This window comes from Macrobrachium nipponense, chromosome 13 (assembly GCF_015104395.2).
Source record: "Macrobrachium nipponense isolate FS-2020 chromosome 13, ASM1510439v2, whole genome shotgun sequence".
Classification (NCBI taxonomy): domain Eukaryota; kingdom Metazoa; phylum Arthropoda; class Malacostraca; order Decapoda; family Palaemonidae; genus Macrobrachium; species Macrobrachium nipponense.
The window spans coordinates 78,273,080-78,293,481 of NC_087206.1; the positions used below are offsets into that span (position 1 = coordinate 78,273,080).

General features: G+C 35.7%; 1 protein-coding gene across 10 annotated transcripts in view; it reads right to left on the reverse strand.

Moving 5' to 3' along the window:
* Positions 1-20,402, reverse strand: part of LOC135225875 (nucleolar transcription factor 1-A-like) — a 176,453-nt gene that overhangs the window by 58,422 nt on the left and 97,629 nt on the right. For 9 of the 10 annotated variants that reach the window (XR_010317108.1, XR_010317107.1, XR_010317106.1 and 6 more), the window contains one exon: positions 1,959-2,051. The exons of the other annotated variant lie outside the window; for it this stretch is intronic. Coding sequence is in view for 6 of the 9 variants with exons in the window: in XM_064265435.1 (XP_064121505.1) it covers positions 1,959-2,051 (93 nt within the window). In the remaining 3 variants the exon portion in view is untranslated. The remainder of the gene's footprint in view (positions 1-1,958; positions 2,052-20,402) is intronic. 10 annotated transcript variants of the gene reach the window in all.

Genomic DNA, 20,402 nt, shown 5'->3' on the forward strand with positions numbered 1-20,402 from the left:
TTCTTGGGTTGGTTCTTGATAAGCCTAATGCTGACCTCACACCTGCATCCTCTCTACCCATGTATCTGGAACGAAAACAAGATGGCGATGCACACCTCACCCTGCAGGGAAAGGAGCACAATTAGTCATAATTACTTCCCAAAGCACATCCAGATACATCAAAGCTTTGGATTACAGGCAATCCATATGAATATGCGATATTCCAAAGCACAGGTAACGAATTAACTGTACCTTCAGAGTTACTTCACCTACAACTTACTACACGATGAGTAACTCTACGTCGAAATCGTCAAAGAAAATATCAGGGTGTTTATCTGCTTCTTGTGATATCCAGGAAGACTCGCAGCACAAGAAGGCTTCATGATCACATTCCCGGGAATTCCAAACAACAAATTCAAAACAACAGGGGGCAAACTAAACCGGCTTTAAAAGGACGGAGCAAAGCACGTCCTCTCTTAAAGGCGGTAAGAAAATAACTAACAGGGTCAAGAGTTAATGAGGGGTATGTGGGTGGCTCCACATGTCTCGTGACCAAGCACAGATGCCAATACAGGCAGTTCCTGGGTTACGACGGTGTCGGCTTACGACGCATGTTCCAGGGTTACGACACCTACAACGCTCATCTGGGAGATGAAATATGACACCAAAAATGCAAAATAATCAATATTTGAAGGTTTTTTTTATGAAAAATGCCATAAGAATGCAGTTTACATAGTTTTCAATGCACCCAAAACATTAAAAGTAAGGTTTTCTTAGGATTTTTGACGATGTTCTGGCTTACGACGATTTTCGGCTTATGACGCGTCTCAAGAACGGAACCCCCGTCGTAACCCGGGGACCGCCTGTAGTCCCTTGCTACACAATTATTTTAAACTTTACCGGTTTCCAGCTGGCACTGAGTATTTATCCTAATGTTAAGACCGAAGGTTTGTTTCGTATATGAACAATTGTATTTTTCATGGCTACAAACCTGAGGTCCTAACAATAGGATCATTTTCTAGCGCCTAGCAGGATCCAGTTAAATCGTAGATGAAAAAGCAAGGAATCTTGTGAGATCTGGCAACCCATGCGCATATTAGGTTAAAACCCGTCAAAGACCGCATTCAGTCTTTTTCTTAACCGCCTGGGTGAGAGTCACTGTTGCCCTCTCTTTGCCTTTTACACGGTTCATTGCCCGTTTTCGCTTTGTGTCAAACAGAACGTGCAGCAAAGGTTATACTCAAATCAAACATAATTAAGAAAGTAAATAATCAATAACTGACAAAAACAAATGATTACAACTCCTTGAAGTCAAGTGAAAACAAAGCAAACACCAGCAAACCTAACACACAACTACCAAACTGCTACTACCAATTGGCAATTCTTACAGAAAAGCTAGTCGAAATACTAAAGCATTTCGACGACAAATTCCAACGAAAATCAGTAACAAACAGTCAAAAGCCCAAATACTTCACCAAATGTGAAGCAACAAGATCAAAATCCAATGGATAACAACAAACTGCTCTTGTACAACGTTGCTGGTTCTAGGAGAGCAAAAACAAAATTGAGCTCTTTTCATGTAGTTGTTCCTCTTCTCCCCAGAAACTGGATGGAGCCAATTCACGTACCCAACTTTGGAGGAAGTATTACAGTGAATTTAGAAATTCAAGCTGCCGTCAAAGTAGAAACTAAAGCAATGTAATTACTGGGTGAGTTACACTCATAAAAATGCATTAATAGAATACAGAGTAACATCCTACAAGTAAGTTCAGCATTATCAACTGATGAATTGCTTCCATAATGTTGAAATGTTGACACCCATAATTCAAGTGATCTGACCCTTTACCTTTTTCAGTCTTACACAGAATTCCAACTTGAAAGACCTTGGATGTCAAAATTTTTCATTATACTCTATGATTGATCAAAAAGGAGCAATTTTTTATGCAAAACAAAATTGCTAGGAAATAATGCCCTCTCACCTTCAGTAGCATCTAAAACACTTTCATTCAGCTCTGTATCCAATGCAGATAAAAGCTTCTTCTTTTGCTTCTTTTTCTTTTCTTGAAGTTTACCTACATAAGAGAAATACAAGTCATTGTAAAAACATACGAAAATGTATTCCATTTAGTGTGAGAGAGCTTTTGAAAAACCATAAATCACTCACAGACGATAAGTCTTTGCAAACAAACACTATGACTTGGCAAAAGCATAAATATTAATGGTACCCACTACCATAGAAGAGCCATTCTACTTCTATACACTAGCATCACTATCACTACTGTCACGAACATCACTAATACACAATCTACTAAAATCATTTGTAACAGATAAACTTGACAATATAAGGGGAATATGACGCTCCCAAATCCGTGTACAGGCGGTCCCCGGGTTACGACGGTTCCGGCTTACGACGCTTTTTCTTAAATATTCAATGGAAAAATCCGTCCTGGGTTACGACGCTTGTTCCGAGGTTACAACGCTGACGCTTCCGACGCTCCGAGTTAACGACGCTTTTAAAAAACGCATACTATGATGATAATCCTTTATAGTTTAGCACAGTATATTAATAAAAATAAGTTTCTGGTTAGATTACAACAAAAATTTTGAGATTATGATGATTTTCGACACTTTTTATGTTGTATTTTTCTATGTTTTTTAGTGACGCCTCATATGCGGAACTAGTTTCCGAGCGAATGAATACATACTAGTTTACATATAACAGTCCAAAAGCGCAAATAATGAAAAAATCATTGCTTGTTTCCAGTAATAATAACAAAACGAAGTTTCTGGTTAGATTACAACGCAAATTCCAAGTATCCAAAGAGAGACATTATCCAGTAATTTGATCAGAGAGAGAGAGAGAGAGAGAGACCTTACCTTACAGACCTTACAGTTCGTTCGGGTTGCCCCAGGTCCCTCAGTGTGAGGCGCCTCTAATGTCTACCAGAGAGTTGCTAGTACATCTTCCGGTATATTTTGCATCTTCCAATCTTGGATGGTCTGGGATGCAGTTTAGATATTTGTCGAGCTTATTCTTAAACACATCTACGCTCACTCCTGATATATTCCTCAGATGAGCTGGCAACGCATTGAATAGACGCTGCATTATCGATGCTGGTGCGTAGTGGATTAATGTCCTGTGTGCTTCCTTATTTTTCCTGGTAATAGTTTTGGGCACTATTAATCTACCTCTGCTTGCGCTCTTCCTCTGAATATTTTTTATTAGATTCCATGAATCATTTCTGATTATTCCTTGTCTAGTCGGTGTTTCCCATGCCTGAATAATTATCATCATGTAGCGTTCTCTTCTCCTTTCTAGACTATATAATTTTAAGGATTGTAGTCTTTCAGTAGTCTAGGTCCTTAACTTCTTCTATTCTAGCTGTAAAGGACCTTTGTACACTCTCTATTTGTGCAATATCCTTTTGATAGTGTGGGTACCATATCATATTGCAATATTCAAGTGGGACTACGAACATATGTTTATAAAGCATAATCATGTGTTCAGCTTTTCTTGTTTTGAAGTGCCGTAACAACATTCCCATTTACCAAGGTCTTTAACTGCTTCCTTATTTGTGATTGTCTCATTATTAGGTCCCCTATATGCATATAGCTTTCCTTCTCTGTCTCCATAATTTATTGATTCAAATTTATCAGAGTTAAATACCATCCTATTTACCTCTGCCCAATCATATACTTTGTTAAGGTCTCTTTGTAGAGCGTTCCTATCTTCATCACAAGTAATTTCTCTACTTATTCTTGTGTCATCAGCGAAACTACTCACTACCGAATCCTTAACATTACTGTCTATGTCTTCAATCATAATAACAAACAATATTGCAGCTAGCACCGTACCTTGTGGCACACCGGATATTACCTTGGTTTCATCCGATTTCTCATCGTTTGCAATAACTATCTGTTTTCTGTTGTGTAAAAATTCTTTTAACCATCTTCCTACTTTATCTACGATATTGTGTTTTCTAATTTTCTTTGCTAATATATTATGGTCTACTTTGTCAAAGGCTTTTCTTGCAAAGTCTAGATAAACCACATCTGTTTCATTTCCGCTTTTCATATTTTTGAATATGTTCTCACGGTGGACTAACAGTTGGGTTTGTGTACTTTTTCCGGGTACGAAACCGTGTTGTCCTCCTATTAAACAAATTATTTTTTATTAAATGTTTCATAATATTTTTCTTCATTACCCTTTCATACACTTTCATAATATGTGATGTTAGACTCACAGGCCTATAATTACTTGCCTCTAGTCTTGATCCACTTTTGAAAGTAGGGGTGATATATGCAAATTTGTGCTCTCATAAATCTTGCCTGTATCTACACGTTGTCTTAATAATATTGCAAGTGGCTTTGCGATAGAATGAACTACTTTCTTTAACAAAATAGCAGGGACTACATCCGGCCCCGCAGCAGCTCCATTTTTAATTTCATTAATTGCCTGCACAATATCAGCTTCATTAATTTCTATGTCAGCTAAATATTCACTATTTTTTCTTCCCTTACTTCTATATCATTATCTTCAATTAATCTATTCTAAGGGGATGAATTCTTCTTATATCGCTTCTGCCAGTATGTTGCAAAATTTCCTTTTTTCATTCGTTAATCTCCACTTCAATTCTCAGAGGGCCTTTTCTATTCTTCTTTTATTCATCTTCTTCGCATATGAGTATAATAGTTTGGGGTTTTTGCTTGATATTTAATAGGGTTTTTTCTTCCAAGTCCCGTTTTTCATTTTCTTTTGATTGTATAATCTTTTGTTCTGCATTTTCTATCTTACTTTTTAGTTCTATAACTTTCCATGCATTTTTTTCTTTTGCAAGACCTTTTTTCCACATTTCTGATTTTCTGGAACAAGATCCTTCTGTCTCTTGGTATGCATGAATGATGTTTACTTTTCTTCTTCGGTATATATTTTTCCACTATTTTCTCCAATATATATAATATCTCCGTATTTACCCTTATGTCATCACTTACGAAAATGTTATCCCAATCTTTGTTTAATTCTTCATTAATTTCTGACCATTTTATATTTTTACTGTAGAAGTTGTATTTTCCATATCCTTCCCCACTTTTTCATTTCTTGCTTATCTCTATTTTCACTTGCTTTGGAATGAACTGTTAATTCTATGACATTATGGTCTGAAATACTCGCATTATAAACTATTATTTCTTTAACATAATTCATCTCGTTCACAAATACTAGGTCTAAAGTATTTTCCTTTCTTGTTGGCAGGTGATTTATTTGTTGAATGTTGTATTCTAGTAGCATATCTAATAGCTTTTCAAATTGCCTCTTATCTTCTGCACTACTATTACTCTCTTTTTTATATGTATAAGTACAACCACAGAGAGAGAGAGAGAGAGAGAGAGAGGCGTCTTCCGACGCTCCGAGTTAAGGACAGAGAAGTGTTCGTTTCGTTAAACGGCCTCTGACTCATGCCAGTAAATGTTTTTTTTGTTGATACTAATAAATATAAGCCCTATTTAAAGATCGTTTTAACCTTAATTAGTCTATATGATACGTAAATAGTAATCAACTGTTCTTGTAGCCCTCAATATTTGGCAAAATCGAAGTATCCAAGAGAGACATTATCCAGTACGTAATTTGATCAGAGAGAGAGGAGAGGAGAGAGAGAATCGAGAGAGAGAGAGAGAAGAGAAGAGAGAGAGAGAGAGAGAGAGAGACGTTTGGCAACAAGGTCTCGGGGGTTTTTATAGTTCCTTCTGCTTGACTGATCGTTGGATATTGTAGAAGGATTTCGACCATACTCGTTTGCCAAATCGACGATACGAACGCCACGTTCATGCTTTGCTATATTTCATGTTTTGCTTCCATCGAAATAATTTTCTTGGGTTTTTTCTTATCACCTGCTTTGTCTTTAGCTTTGAGACCCATGGTTAATAATAAAATAGACAAAATAACACGAAAAATAGGCGCAAATACAACGAACTAAACAACGACGTGTTAACATGCAGCACCAACAAACAAACAGACTGAACGCCATTTATCGGTCGCCTACACAACTAACACTCATCGCAAATTCGTATCTCAAATATTTCGTTGTATATCAAAGCTTGTATTTTCGCAAATTTTCTGTTGTATCTCAAAACATTCGTATATTAGGGCAATCGTATGTCAAGTTTCCAATGTAATTTGATCAGAGAGAGAGAGAGAGAGAGAGAGAGATAGAGAGAGAGAAGAGAGAGAGAGAGAGAGAGAGAGAGAGAGAGAGAGAGACGCTTTGGCAACAATGGTCTCGGGGATTGACGTAACGTTTATTTTCTGAACAGATAGGACAGAGAAGTGTTCGTTTCATTAAACGGCCTCTGACTCATGGCAGGAAATGTTTTGTTGATACTAATATATAAGCCTATTTAAAGATACATTTACTTTAATTAGTCTATATGATACGTAAATAGTAATCAGCTGTTTTTGTTCTGTAAGTCCCTCAAGATTTTGCAAAATCACTCCAGGTTGTACATAAAAAACCTTCAAAGAATGTAGTGTCACCAAAGGATTACAATAGTTTTTACCTTCAAGAACCAGCATTCTTTTATGAAAATAACTCCAGGTTGTACATAAAACTACAGGAAACAACATGTAGTGTAACCAAAGGATTACAAGTAAGGTTTTTATAACTTTTTATTAGTTTAAGACATATTTCCAAGCGTCGTTCCGGCTTACGACGATTTTCGGCTTACGACGCGTCTCAAGAACGGAACCCCCGTCGTAACCCGGGGACTACCTGTAATAAGTTGTCGCAAATTTTCCTCTTAATCTGGGAATGGAAAGGAAACCTAGTGGAAATAAAGTATACTATCGTGACTCGAGATGGAATCACGATAGTGTATTTATAAAGACCAGTAAACAATCATTTATCTTTAGTTTGTAAGGGAAATATTGTAAACATTATGCAGTGCAAGATGCGTAGAAAATTATATATATATTGTGTGGAATTGTTAGTGCTAGTATAATATTTCTTTATATTAAGTGTTTTGAAGGGTTAAATACATTAAATGGTGGTTTAACTCTAAGTAATCTTTTGTCGTTGGTGAATGCGGGTCGCGCATGCGTGGATCGTCAATCGTCTCCGACTGATTTGAGTCAAGAGTCCGGCAGTACCGGTTTAGTTGTTAAAGTGTGAAGGTCAACGTCGCCTTACGGTAGCTCAACATGCGAGGGGGGTAAAGGAATCAACACAACTTCAGAGAAATAATATCATCATGTATTACAGCTAAGTCTAAGAATTTATAAGTGTTTTAGGTGATAATATTGAAGGGCATGCATGCACGATAGATATTGTTACTGACAGGCATTTGTAAATGAATAAGGCTATTCTTCGGATCGTGGTATAGGAAATTACACAATGTTTTAAAGGTTAGTAATAAGTATAAATCTATTCCTGGTCAAATAATGGGTTGATACGATCACAAGATATGGTAATTTAAGACGTATATTTAAACACAACGCAATTTCTCGATTTATTGAATGAAAGGAACAGAAAAGAATCCTTGAAAAATCTGTTCGTGAACCTGTAATATGCAAACCAAATTAGGGTAAGTTTGGCTTTTCATATTTATTGAATATTTTATATGTTTACTATTTTGGATTCTTTTGAGTAAAGATATAAATGGTGCCGTGACCAGGATTGATTATTTTTGTGGGTGATGATTGATAATTGGTAACTGATTGATAACGCATATATTTTAACTTTGATATTGGAGTTTATAGGCTAATAGGTGTTTTACCAGTATTGCGCTTCGTGAGAAAGTGTTCGTTACGTCGGGTTGTTATGGCTAGGCTAGGATGGTATTGGCAATTTAGAAAACGTTGACGCCGTAACTTTTTGCCGTAAATCATATGAGGAAAATTGTTGAGTAAGATATTATCGTTCCCTTTTGTAATTGCACTCTATTTTGATTAATTGTATTTATCGATCGTAGTAGGAAATCACGAGTGTGAAATTTAAATTAGTAATTTCGTTCTCTTTAGATTCATAAATGTTTAACAGCTATTAAACCATTTACAACGACGAAGGTTGAAATTTGTGGAAAAAAATGAACTTTTAAGTGATTGAAAATCATATATGCGTTGTACATTTTGAATTGATCAGTGTTAATCGTTGCCACTAATTGAGAACATTAAAGTATGAAAATTGATTTTCATTAGTTGTGATTTTTATTGAAATAATAATTTTGGAAAGTTGTTGAATTTCGGTAATTCGTTAATAGTTGAAAGTGAAATTTAAGAGTTGTGTATTAGTGAGTTTGCGTCGACATTGATAATATTGTTGTCGCACTGGCGACCATTTTGTCAATGATCGGGCATTCATTGTTGGGTTAAGCTAGTCTCGGCATTAATTAAGAATAACGTAGTCGCACTGGCGGCCATCTTGTTAATGACCGAGCAGCTAAGTTGAAGTTTATTTAAACGAAAATTCTATGGGAATTTAATCTAGTTGTGCTGTTGAAAATAATGAACATAATGCATTAAGTAATTATAAGGTAGTTCCTTCCTACACCCTTGCTTGGTCTATTTTTCTCCATTAATGAACAGTTTGGTGAATTATTAACAATGTTGGACATAGAAACATCAGACGTAGGAATGTCTGACATATCAGATAATGAAAGTGAAGAAACAAAAAAACGCATAGTGCTGATCCTAGGACATTCTCAGGTAAGAAAAATGGAAAATGCCTTTGATGAAATAAATGAAGAAGAGGAAAACCTTCATTTTATAACACGCTCAAAAGGTGGTGCTACTTGTTATGATATCTCGTCTGAAGAAGTAAAGGGGAGTGAAGCAGAGGCAGTTGTGCTTTTTATAGGAAGTAATGATCTAGATAGTGAAGATGCTGAATCAACCAGTGATATTCGAAATAATATCATAGAACTAGCAAATGATATCTCCAATGTGGATGGAGTCAAGATAGTCTATATCGTCACTGTAGAACCCCGCACAACCCTGAGATATGTAACCTATGATGAATATCGAAAAGGTCGAAATAGGTTGAACCAAAGGTTACGTAAGTCAACCAATTATTATATCATTGGTAATGGTCTTACTGAAGAGGATCTAGGCAATGATGGAGTTCATTTGACTCAAGAAGCCTCTGAAACACTAGCAAAAAAAATATATGAAAGAGTCAGCAGTGATGCTGATTCAGGAGAATGGTAATAACACAAGTGGACCAAGTGGGGTGGGGATGAGGGACTACTCATCTTGCATTGCATTAGTTATAAGCTGTATATAATTATTGTGATAAGTTCTGAAGTGAATTTCTCTTGAAGTGTGTTGATTAATTGTATTTTAATGGGGTGGTTATATATATTATTAAATTTAAAATTTCTGAAATTGTGAATATTTGTAAATCGTATATTTTGTATAAACAGTTGTTGGATGAAATTGTTGAAAGTCTGGAAATTTTTATTGGTTTTAGCTGGTTTGATAATTATCATTGGAAAAATGACGGAAAGAGAAGCTTTGGTGAGGTCACGAGGTGGTTACAAGGTGGTTAATCACCAAATGGATAAATAAGATAGACTGCTTTGATTTGCCGCAGGTAATGTCAATACATTGTCTTCAATCAAGGATTTATTCATAAAACAAATGAAGATTGTGCAAGACCTGAATGAAAAGATATTGGCTTTAACCACTGAAGAAGATCGAATGAATGAGGTGGAAGAACAAGCAGAATATGAAGTTGTAATTGAGAACATTGTATAAGTTGATCAATGCCATCACAGCGATGTCAGGAAGCGGTTCTCCTGGAAATCCTCGACCACACCGAAGACTAATTTGTTAGATTGCCAAAATTGGATCTCCCACATTTACAATGGGAGATGTGTTGGAGTGGAATTCCCTTCTGGGAACTTGTACAATGTGTCAGTACACCAACGAGTGGACTTAGAGCCGATTCAGAAATTTTCATATCTGCAAAGTTTACTTACAGGAGATGCTCTAAAATTGATTTCAGGATTTAAGTTGGAAGCTGCAAACTATTCACAAGCTATATCTCTTCTCCAAGCCACTTATGGGAAGAAGGATGAAATTAAACGAGTTCTGGTAAGAAGATTGCTAGAAATTGAGCCTCCATCTGCTAATTCAGAATCATTACAAACATTCAGAGCAAATTTTGAATGCTCTATAAGATCTTTGGAGAGTGAAAACTTGGAGTTGAACGAGCTTTACACCATTTTGTTATATGGTAAGTTGCCTAAGAGTGTAAGTGAAACTGTAAAACGCAGATGTGGAGATGATTGGCTGGTGTTTGACACATTTAAAAAATATCTAGAAGAAATTCACAATCTAGGCTCTTTCGTCTCAATGGATGTTAATAAACCTGGAACTTTATCAACAGTATCTACATTCACAGTGAATCAATCACAATCGGTTAGACCTAAGAGTAAAGGAACTGTTAATAAATTTAGTTCTCAACAAACAAGAAAATGTGCATTGTGTGAAGGTGAACACTGGTGGACACAGTGTAAAACCTATGCCAGTAGGGATAAGAAATTGAGTCGTCTCGGGTTTTTACGATTGTGTTTTGTGTGTGCGTCAAATAAGCACTTTAGTGTAGATTGTGAAAGACAAATTTGTGGAAACAGATGTAGATTAAAACATCATCGTGTATTGTGTGATAAACAACAAACCAGCGAACCAAATAAACCAGCAAGTAAATCAACAATTAAATCAGCAAATAAATCTAATAATGGTGTGCAAATTGGAACACTTTCCGTAAGTGATCAGGGTCAAAAATCCAAACGGAAGTCTATTTTACCAACAGCCACAATTGTGTTAAAGGGCAAAGGAAGACACTTGGTACGTCTTCGTGGGTTGTTAGACATGTGCAGAACGAACCTTTGATTAGAAGGTCAGCACTTCAGGATCTACAGTATAGATCTAAAGGCACGGAGAAAATTGGCCTTAAGGTTATTTGACAAGCAAACCTGTGAACGAATATGAAACGGTGAGTGTTTCTATTCCTTATAAGGGTAGATTGATTATTATGGATTGTATTGTGGTAGATGAATTACCAGAGTATGCTAAGAAATTCAATGTTAAACGAAATTTGAAAAACGTTGTGTAAAACCAAGATTGGTCTAGCGGACAAAAGATTTCGATCTACCTGTGGACAAGCAAGCACCCATTGATATATTGGTAGGTTTGATAATGTCTATAACATTTTACACCCCGGATTTAGAAAGGTTGGAAAATTGATATTGTTACCTACCATATTGGAACTATTGTTGTAACAGGGTCCTGTAATGCTTCCCCCAGTACAGGAAAACCCAAGTAACTGTTGTTTAAATAAAGCGTTAAGGCCAACTAAAGAGGAAGTAATTGAAAAGCTACTCATAAATTGGATGATGTAAGAATGATTTGGATATTTTGTGGAATTTAGATAAAGTAGGTATTGACTGCAATGAATTGAAAGAACATGACAGAAAGGTTCTAGAAGACTTTGAAAAATGACCATTGTATATTCTGAAATGGAGAAGCAATATGTTGTGGCCTTACCATGGAAGTCTAATAAGCCGAGGCTCCCATCCAACTTTGGCATGGCGTTTGGGCCGGGTTAAACAACAATGTGCAAAATTTCAGAAAGATGAAGCCTACCTGAACCACTATCAAAAAATCCTGAAGGATCAGGAGGTATGGGGTTCATTGGAAAGGTAGATAAAAAACAATTCGGTTGGAAAATGTCACTATCTAGCACATCATGGTGTACGGAAAGATAGTGTCACCACTCCAATTAGAATAGTGTTCGACTGTTCTTGGAGACAAGGCAAAAATGGATTGAGCCTTAACGACTGTCTGTGGACTGGACCACATATTACGACAGATTTGCTCAAAGTCTTATTGCAGTTCAGGACTAACAACTACGCTTGTATTAGTGATATAGAAAAAGCATTTCTTATGGTGCAATTGAGAGAAGAAGACCGCGATTACACGGTTTTTATGGTTAGAAGACCCAATGGATCCAAATAGCGAATTAATCATATATAGGTTTAGGGTGGTGTTGTTCGGTGCTACGTGTTCTCCGTTTCTTTTGAATGCCACTATTAAATCACATCTGGCAGCTGTTAGAGAAGATTCAAGCTGTGCTAAGATAGTGGATATGATGAAGAGGGGATTATATGTGGACAACCTTCAATTTACCTCCAACAGTGAAGATGAATTGATAAGTTTATTTTTTGGCGCAAACAAAATCTTTGCTCAGGCGCACTTGTATTTAAGGGAATGGACTAGTAATAGTGATCTTTTGAATACTGTCGCGGATGCTTATCGTATAAGATCAAAAGAAAAACAAACCTATAAGTTTTAGGCCTAAATTGGAACATCTCTAATGATAAATTAACAATAACACCTAATCATCTTAAGACCGGTCAAACAAAACGTGAAATTCTAAGTGCAATTGCCCAAATTTATGATCCTTTAGGAGTGCTTATCCCTATTACGATACGAGCTAGAGTATTCTTACAGGATTTGTGGAAACAACAGTTGAAATGGGTGATAATTATTGTCAGTTCCTTTATTAGAACAGTGGAATGAGTTGTCCAAAGACTTAGAGAAAAAGTCTCAGTATTTCCTTCCCCAGAAGCACTAATCTGGAGAAAGCGGATTACTCCACATTTTCTGTGATGCTAGCATAACAGCTTATGGTTGTGTGGCCTATCGAGCAAGTGGTAAAACTTCGTCTCTGATTATGGCAAAGGGTAGAGTAGCACCATTAAAGAGTTGACTGTACCTAAATTGGAATTAATGGCTTTGTTTGTTAGGTGCAAGATTGTGTAAATTTATAGTTGAAACTTTTGAAGAAAATAAATTGAGAAAATAATAATTTGGTCTGATAGTAAAGTTGCCCTGGGATGGTTAGTGACAAAGAATAATTTGCCAGTATTTGTGAAAAAATAGAGTAGTGGAAATTAACTCTATAACTACAGGGATTGTCTTTTCTTACGTTCCATCTTCAGAAAACCCTAGTGACTGGATTACTAGAGGAAAAAGGACAGAAGAAGTAAGAAATAACTCCTTTTGGTGGGAGGGACCTCCCTGGTTAAAATCAGAAAACCACACCTATCCTATTGACAGGACATGGGTGAAAGAAACACAATCACAGGATGAAGTTATTCAGGTCCATCTTGTAGGGAACAGTGAAAAAATCCATCTGCTGAACTGGGAAAGATTTAGTAGAGTGGATAAATTTTGTAGAACTATAGCTTGGATAATACGATTTATTGACAATTGTAAATCAACTGGCTGTAGAAAAACTGGAAGTTTAACACTGGAAGAACTTCAACAAGCTAAAAATAAAATGATTATCCTCTTACAAAAGGAATACTTTCCGAAAGAATATAAAGTTTTGGAAAAGGGGGATAAAGTTTCAAAATTGACCTTATTAGTACAATTGAATCTCTTCTTGGAAGAAGGTATTATGAGATGCAGAGGGAAGATTGGAACATGTCGCACCAGGCGGCAGAAATAAAATTCCCAATCTTACTGCCAAAAGGTTGTTTTCTCACAAAATTGATAGTAAGGGAGCATCACTGTTTACAAGCTCACATGGGAGTAAATGCAACTGTAGCAAGTGTGAGACAGGAATACTGGGTCCCACAGCTTCGCCAATTAGCCAAAAGTGTAATACATCATTGTATAATTTGTAAGAAAACACAGGGGAGACCCTACCGTGTGAATATTGCTCCACCATTGCCAGAATTTCGGGTGCAGAGAAAACAACCCTTTAGCGTTACAGGGGTAGATTATACAGGAGCGTTGTTAACCAAGGAGAAACATCAAAATCCTGAAAAAGCTTATATTGTGTTGTTTACTTGTCCAGTTACTAGAGGAATTCATATCGAATTAGTAAAAGATTTGTCCTGCGATTCGTTTCTTATGGTGTTCCGAAAGTTTTGTAGCCGTCGGGGATTTCCTTTTTTAATGCTAAGTGACAATGCTACTACCTTTGTATCGGCTTCAGATTATTTGAAAAGCATGGCAGAAAGTTCCTTAGTGCAAGAACACCTAAATGCTATAGAATGTAAATGGAAGTTCATACCAGCCAGAGCACCTTGGTTTGGAGCTATATGGGAAAGATTGATTGGTCTTCTGAAAACATGTCTGAAAAAGGTAATAGGTCAGGCCTTTTTCAGTTTTGGTGAACTTTCCTGTGTTGCGACTGAACTTGAAGCAATTATTAATGACAGACCCTTAAGTTATACACCGGGAGAATTAGATCAGTTGGATATTCTGACGCCCAATCATTTGATTTTAGGACGTAGATTGAGATCTTTCCCTAGGGAAGTCATAGATTGGAAAGATGAAGCTAAGGACCCTCTGTATGGAGAAAAATAAGGATGTTGGAAAGCGATTTTTTTGTACATTACAAAAACATGTGATGACCTGTGGAAAAGGGAGGGACGAGTAGAAAATTAATTTAACTTCTCTCCGAGAAACTCATCGGGTGGGAATCAAGACACGGAATCTTAGGCCCAAAATGGGAGATTTTGGTTGTTGCTGATACACGATGAAGGACCAAGAAGTCATTGGAAGCTCGGTCAAATTGTCAAATTACATGTGGGACCGGATGATGTCTTGCGCGTGGTTACTTTAAAAACCCCACAAGGTTAAGTGATGAGACCTGTTGTCAAGATATATCCTTTAGAATTATGGCAAGAGACTGATGTTGTCATATCTGAGAAAACTGATAACAAAAGCACCCGACCGAACAGGAAAACGGCACAGGCGGCTACTGAGGCCAGAAGAGCCCTCATTCAAGCAGGACAATTATAACTGTAAATATTGCTTTTGTTTGCTGGGAGTGTATCGTGACTCGAGATGGAATCACGATAGTGTATTTATAAAGACCAGTAAACAATCATTTATCTTTAGTTTGTAAGGGAAATATTGTAAACATTATGCAGTGCAAGATGCGTACAAAATTATATATATATTGTGTGGAATTGTTAGTGCTAGTATAATATTTTTTTATATTAAGTGTTTTGAAGGGTTAAATACATTAAATGGTGGTTTAACTCTAAGTAATCTTTAACAAGTAGTTAAGTATTGTCGTTGGTGAATGCGGGTCGCGCATGCGTGGATCGTCAATCGTCTCCGACTGATTTGAGTCAAGAGTCCGGCAGTACCGGTTTAGTTGTTAAAGTGTGAAGGTCAACGTCGCCTTACGGTAGCTCAACATGCGAGGGGGGTAAAGGAATCAACACAACTTCAGAGAAATAATATCATCATGTATTACAGCTAAGTCTAAGAATTTATAAGTGTTTTAGGTGATAATATTGAAGGGCATGCATGCACGATAGATATTGTTACTGACAGGCATTTGTAAATGAATAAGGCTATTCTTCGGATCGTGGTATAGGAAATTACACAATGTTTTAAAGGTTAGTAATAAGTATAAATCTATTCCTGGTCAAATAATGGGTTGATACGATCACAAGATATGGTAATTTAAGACGTATATTTAAACACAACGCAATTTCTCGATTTATTGAATGAAAGGAACAGAAAAGAATCCTTGAAAAATCTGTTCGTGAACCTGGTAATATGCGAACCAAATTAGGGTAAGTTTGGCTTTTCATATTTATTGAATATTTTATATGTTTACTATTTTGGATTCTTTTGAGTAAAGATATATACTATTAAACACCTTTAACCATCAGGAACTTTTAGCTAGAAATATATTCCATTAACCTTCCACAATATATAGTCCATATTGGTAGCATGAACCCTTTGGACCATTTTTGATGCAATGCTGTGTCATTTCAAACACAAAAATCAAGGGTTAAATATGACACTGATGCATACATCTTTTGAGCATATGAATTTCTTTAAAAAATTATAAAGAAATTGTATTCGTACGTCACGTCACAAGAAAGAAATGTCTAGATAGTGTCACAGAATGCACGAGCTTCATCCTCAATATTGTAGGCAGAGATTATGACAAGACAGTACCCTTCAAAAAGCCACCAAGATGGACAAAGGATTCAGTCTGCCTTGCTGTTTTTGTGCTGCTATATTTTTGAGTTCCATTAACATGACATATTTTCTGTTCATATGGCAATGTGAGTAAAGTAGTAAAGAATTATCAGAAAACATCAGAGTGCATTAAAGCACTTGTTTCATGGCAAACTACCTGCAAATAAAAAGATGAGGCACTTGTACTAACATTCACTCAATTACATTCAAAAGAAGTCACTGAGTAAGAAAAATGCTCCCTATACCTTGTTATACATAAGATGCTGAACTGAACTGTTTTAGCATCTCATGATGAACAGAAATCGTTGTTGAGAGAATGAACAGGTTGATATCACTTTACTAATGCAGCTACCCCGCTACTCATGACCTATGTAACTAACCCTTAAACGCCGAAGCAGTATTTTAAAAATCATCTCCCGTATACCGGTGGCATTCGCGAGTGAGCGCCGAAGCGGAAAAATTGTTTTTTTCAAAAAATCACAGCACACTTAGATTTCAAGATTAAGAGTTCATTTTTGGCTCCTTTTTTTGTCATTGTCTGAAGTTTAGTATGCAACCACCAGAAATGAAAAAAATATCATTATCGTATATAAACATTGGGATATATAACAGCGCGAAAAAAAAATTTCACATATAATTATATACAAGTCGCGCTGTGAGCAAAGCTAAGTTATTTTTTTTTATTGTACACTAAATTACGATCATTTTGGTATATGACACATTGTAAAACGATCAACGCAACACAGAGAAAATATTATCACAAAATGATCCATAAATTCGTAACGCGCGGACGTAAAAAAAAGCAGTTTTCAAAAATTCACCATAATTCAAAATATTGTGCTAGAGTTGCGTTTTTTTACCATTTCGGTAAAGTCAAAGTTGACCGAAGGTTGAAAATTTTCTATTTATCGTTATTTATATGAAAATATTTCAAAACTGATAAAAGCTACAACCATGGCTTGTTTTTAATTGTATTCTACTTGAAATTGTGCACATTTTCATATATAAAACTTTATGTAACGGCTAATTTAAAATGGTGCAAACATTACGACAATCAGACGAAAAAATTTATGATTTTTTCGGAAGAGTTACCGTGCGATATAAGGAAAAAGTTTAACTCATAAATTCACCATAAATCAAAATATTGTGCTAGAGACTTCCAATTTGTTGCAAAATAAAGGTAAATGATTGAATACTAATAGATTGTAATAGTTTTAGCTTACAATTGCATTTTTTTTACCATTTCGGTCAAATCAAAGTTGACCGAAAGTTGAAATTTTGCCATTTATTGTTATTTATATGAAAATATTTCAAAACTGATAAAAGCTACAACCATGGGTTGTTTTTAGATGTATTCTACATGAAATTGCACACATTTTCATATACAAAACTTTATGTAACAGCTAATTTAAAATGGTACATACATTACGACAATCGGATGAACAAATTTCTGATTTTTTTCGGAAGAGTTAATGCGCGGACGTAAGGAAAATGTTTTTTTTTTCATAAATTCACTATAAATTGAAATATTGTGCTACACACTTCCAATTTGTTGTGAAATAAAGGTAAATGATTGAACATTACTAGAATGTAATAGTTTTAGCTTACAATTCCGTTTTTTTACCATTTAACATTTTCTGTTGTATTCTACATGAATTGCGCACATTTTCATATATAAAACTTTAAGTAACGGATAATTTAAAATGGTGCCAACATTACGACAATCGGACAAAAAAATTTCTTATTTTTTTCGGAAGTTACCGCACGAATGTAAGGAAATTTTTTTTTTTTTTTTTTATAAATTCACTATAAATCAAAATATTGTGCTTAGAAAGGGGACTTTTTCCCCAAATTTTGTTGCAAAAAAAAAAAGGGTTTTTAAAATTAATTTAAATAATTTACTTAGAAAATGTAAGGAAGAAGTTTTAGGCTTTTACCCAAATTTTGGGCATTTTTTAGGTTTTGGACCAATTTCAGGGTTCGAGGTTCCGAAAAAAAAAGGGGTTGGGGTTGGGACGGAAGGTTTGGATATTTTTTTGGCCACTTATTGTTATTTATATGAAAATATTTCAAACCAATAAAAGCTACAACCATGGATTGTTTTTAGATGTATTCTACATGAAATTGCGCACATTTCCATATATAAAACTTAACGTAACGGCTAATTTAAAATGGTGCAAACATTACGACAATCAGAAGAAACAATTTATGAGTTACCACTATGACGTAAGGAAAATGTTTTTTTTTCATAAATTCACCATAAATCAAAATACTGTGCTAGAGACTTCCAATATGTTGCAAAATGAAGGTAAATGATTGAATATTACTAGAATATAAGAGTTATAGCTTACAATTGCGTTTTTTGACCATTTCGGTAGTCAAAGTTGACCTAAGGTAGAAATTTTGGCACTTATCGTTTATATGAAAATATTTCAAAACTGATAAAAGCTACAACCATGGGTTGTTTTTTGTTGTATTCTACATAAAATTGCACACAATTTCACATATAATACTCCATGTAAAGGCTAATATAAAACGGTGCAAAAATTATGTCAAAGTGACAAAATAATTTTTATCGTCGACGTACCATACGTCAAAATCGGCACCCGACAGACAATTTTCGTCGACGTTAAGGGACTAGGAGCCACCCAAAACAAAACAAGAAGAAAAAATCTATCAACAATTACAAATTTTTAAAAATCACATGAAAATATAACTAAGTAAACAACTGCTTTAACCGAATATTTCATTCCCTGCCAATTACACTACTGTGGTTTTTAACAACAGAGAATAACAGACAAAGAACCAATTTACAAGAATTTTTTCCTTGCTCAGAAATTCCTTCACTCTAACAACCTACAAAGATTATACAGGTTGAAGAAATGCCACAAAATTTATTCACATAATCATGATCATTATACAGGTTAACAAAATGCCTACTAGTTAGTCACATCATTATAAAGCATCAGTTAATGTGAATTCACTTTATTTTTTTTCTAGCTTAATAGCATATTGGTTTCCTATCCTAGGCTATGCTAACCAAGCTAGGGCTATTACACTAACAGGAAACAAAAAGCTTGTCACTGCACTTACGACAAAATGTTGACAAGTGTGATCTCCATCACCTCTGTTTTCACTCCAAATATCCACTAGTCTATTATATTTTTGTTAACCTTTTACTAAAGTTTTTCTTTTCGTTTCTCTCGTAAATTTTTATCAGGATATAATCTGGTTTGTCAAGGGCATGTATACCTGTTTGAATTCTGATCACACATGCAAGCACTGATGAGGATCAAAGAGATGATGACATAAAAATGTTGCTATCACCTACTTCCACATTCCTATTGGGTAAACCTTATGCCTGTGTGAATAACAAATGCAGGCACTGTCAAGGAAAAATGATTACTGTTGTATTGTAATTTGTTTTATTATTTTAATAAACACAATACTGCTGATATTCTAACTAATTTCATTCATTCCTTCTATACTTTTTCTTGACTTCATGCATCCATGTTGCAGCTTGGAAACACTTTACAGCAGATCAGGCAAAATTGTATCATTTTAAAATGGAATTATGATTTTTCACAGTACGTGACATATTAAATAAATTGGTTACAGAAATGTCAATAATCTCTAGCCTACTTGGGTCTCTTCTCATCCTAACTACTAGCTATTTCTTTCAAGAAACCCTCCACAGTAGGTGGTACCTGTTGAGTTTATGTGGAACAGCCTACCCATTTATACTGTCTAGATCTGGCATCTGGTAAAGAGAAATCTGCAAGTTGTCATGGGCCTATCTACAACAGTCTTGCCCTACATCCTCGTCTACATCTAAGAGGACAGCATCCATACCAGCAACTACTAGAAGTGTGAATCCCTGGAACAGCTTTTCAGGCTAAAGGTGAGCATAGGGTTCAGCCACTGATGCGATCTGAGGAATTTTTATGTCTTTAAATTAATTATCTTCCAAACCCAGTCAAGAGCTTCATTAAAAAGATACCTGTGTAGAATTTGGTCTCTTCTGAATAAAATAAGAGCTAGCTGAAAACATCCAAAAGAAACTGACCTAAAACTATTGAAAAGCTAAGACAGCCTCTGCTCAATAAGAGGAGGGTGCCACTACACCAACATTCCACGATGGTTGGCTAAAACTTGCAGCAGCAGAATACCTGCGGAGGGCCTCCTAGTAATATCAGCAGAAAACACTACAGTAGCACTTTCTATCTGGAAGGTACTGAGCTGGGTATTCCCGTAATATACGGTGCCAAGTATTCCCACATTGAAGTGTAAGTCGTACTAGACTGATAAGAATGTGGGAAGACAGGTTATCACAGTAATGCTCAGCTTTCCAAATGAGCAGTGCAGCCTCAACACCAACAGAGGCAGATGGCCTATGTGGGGGCGCTTT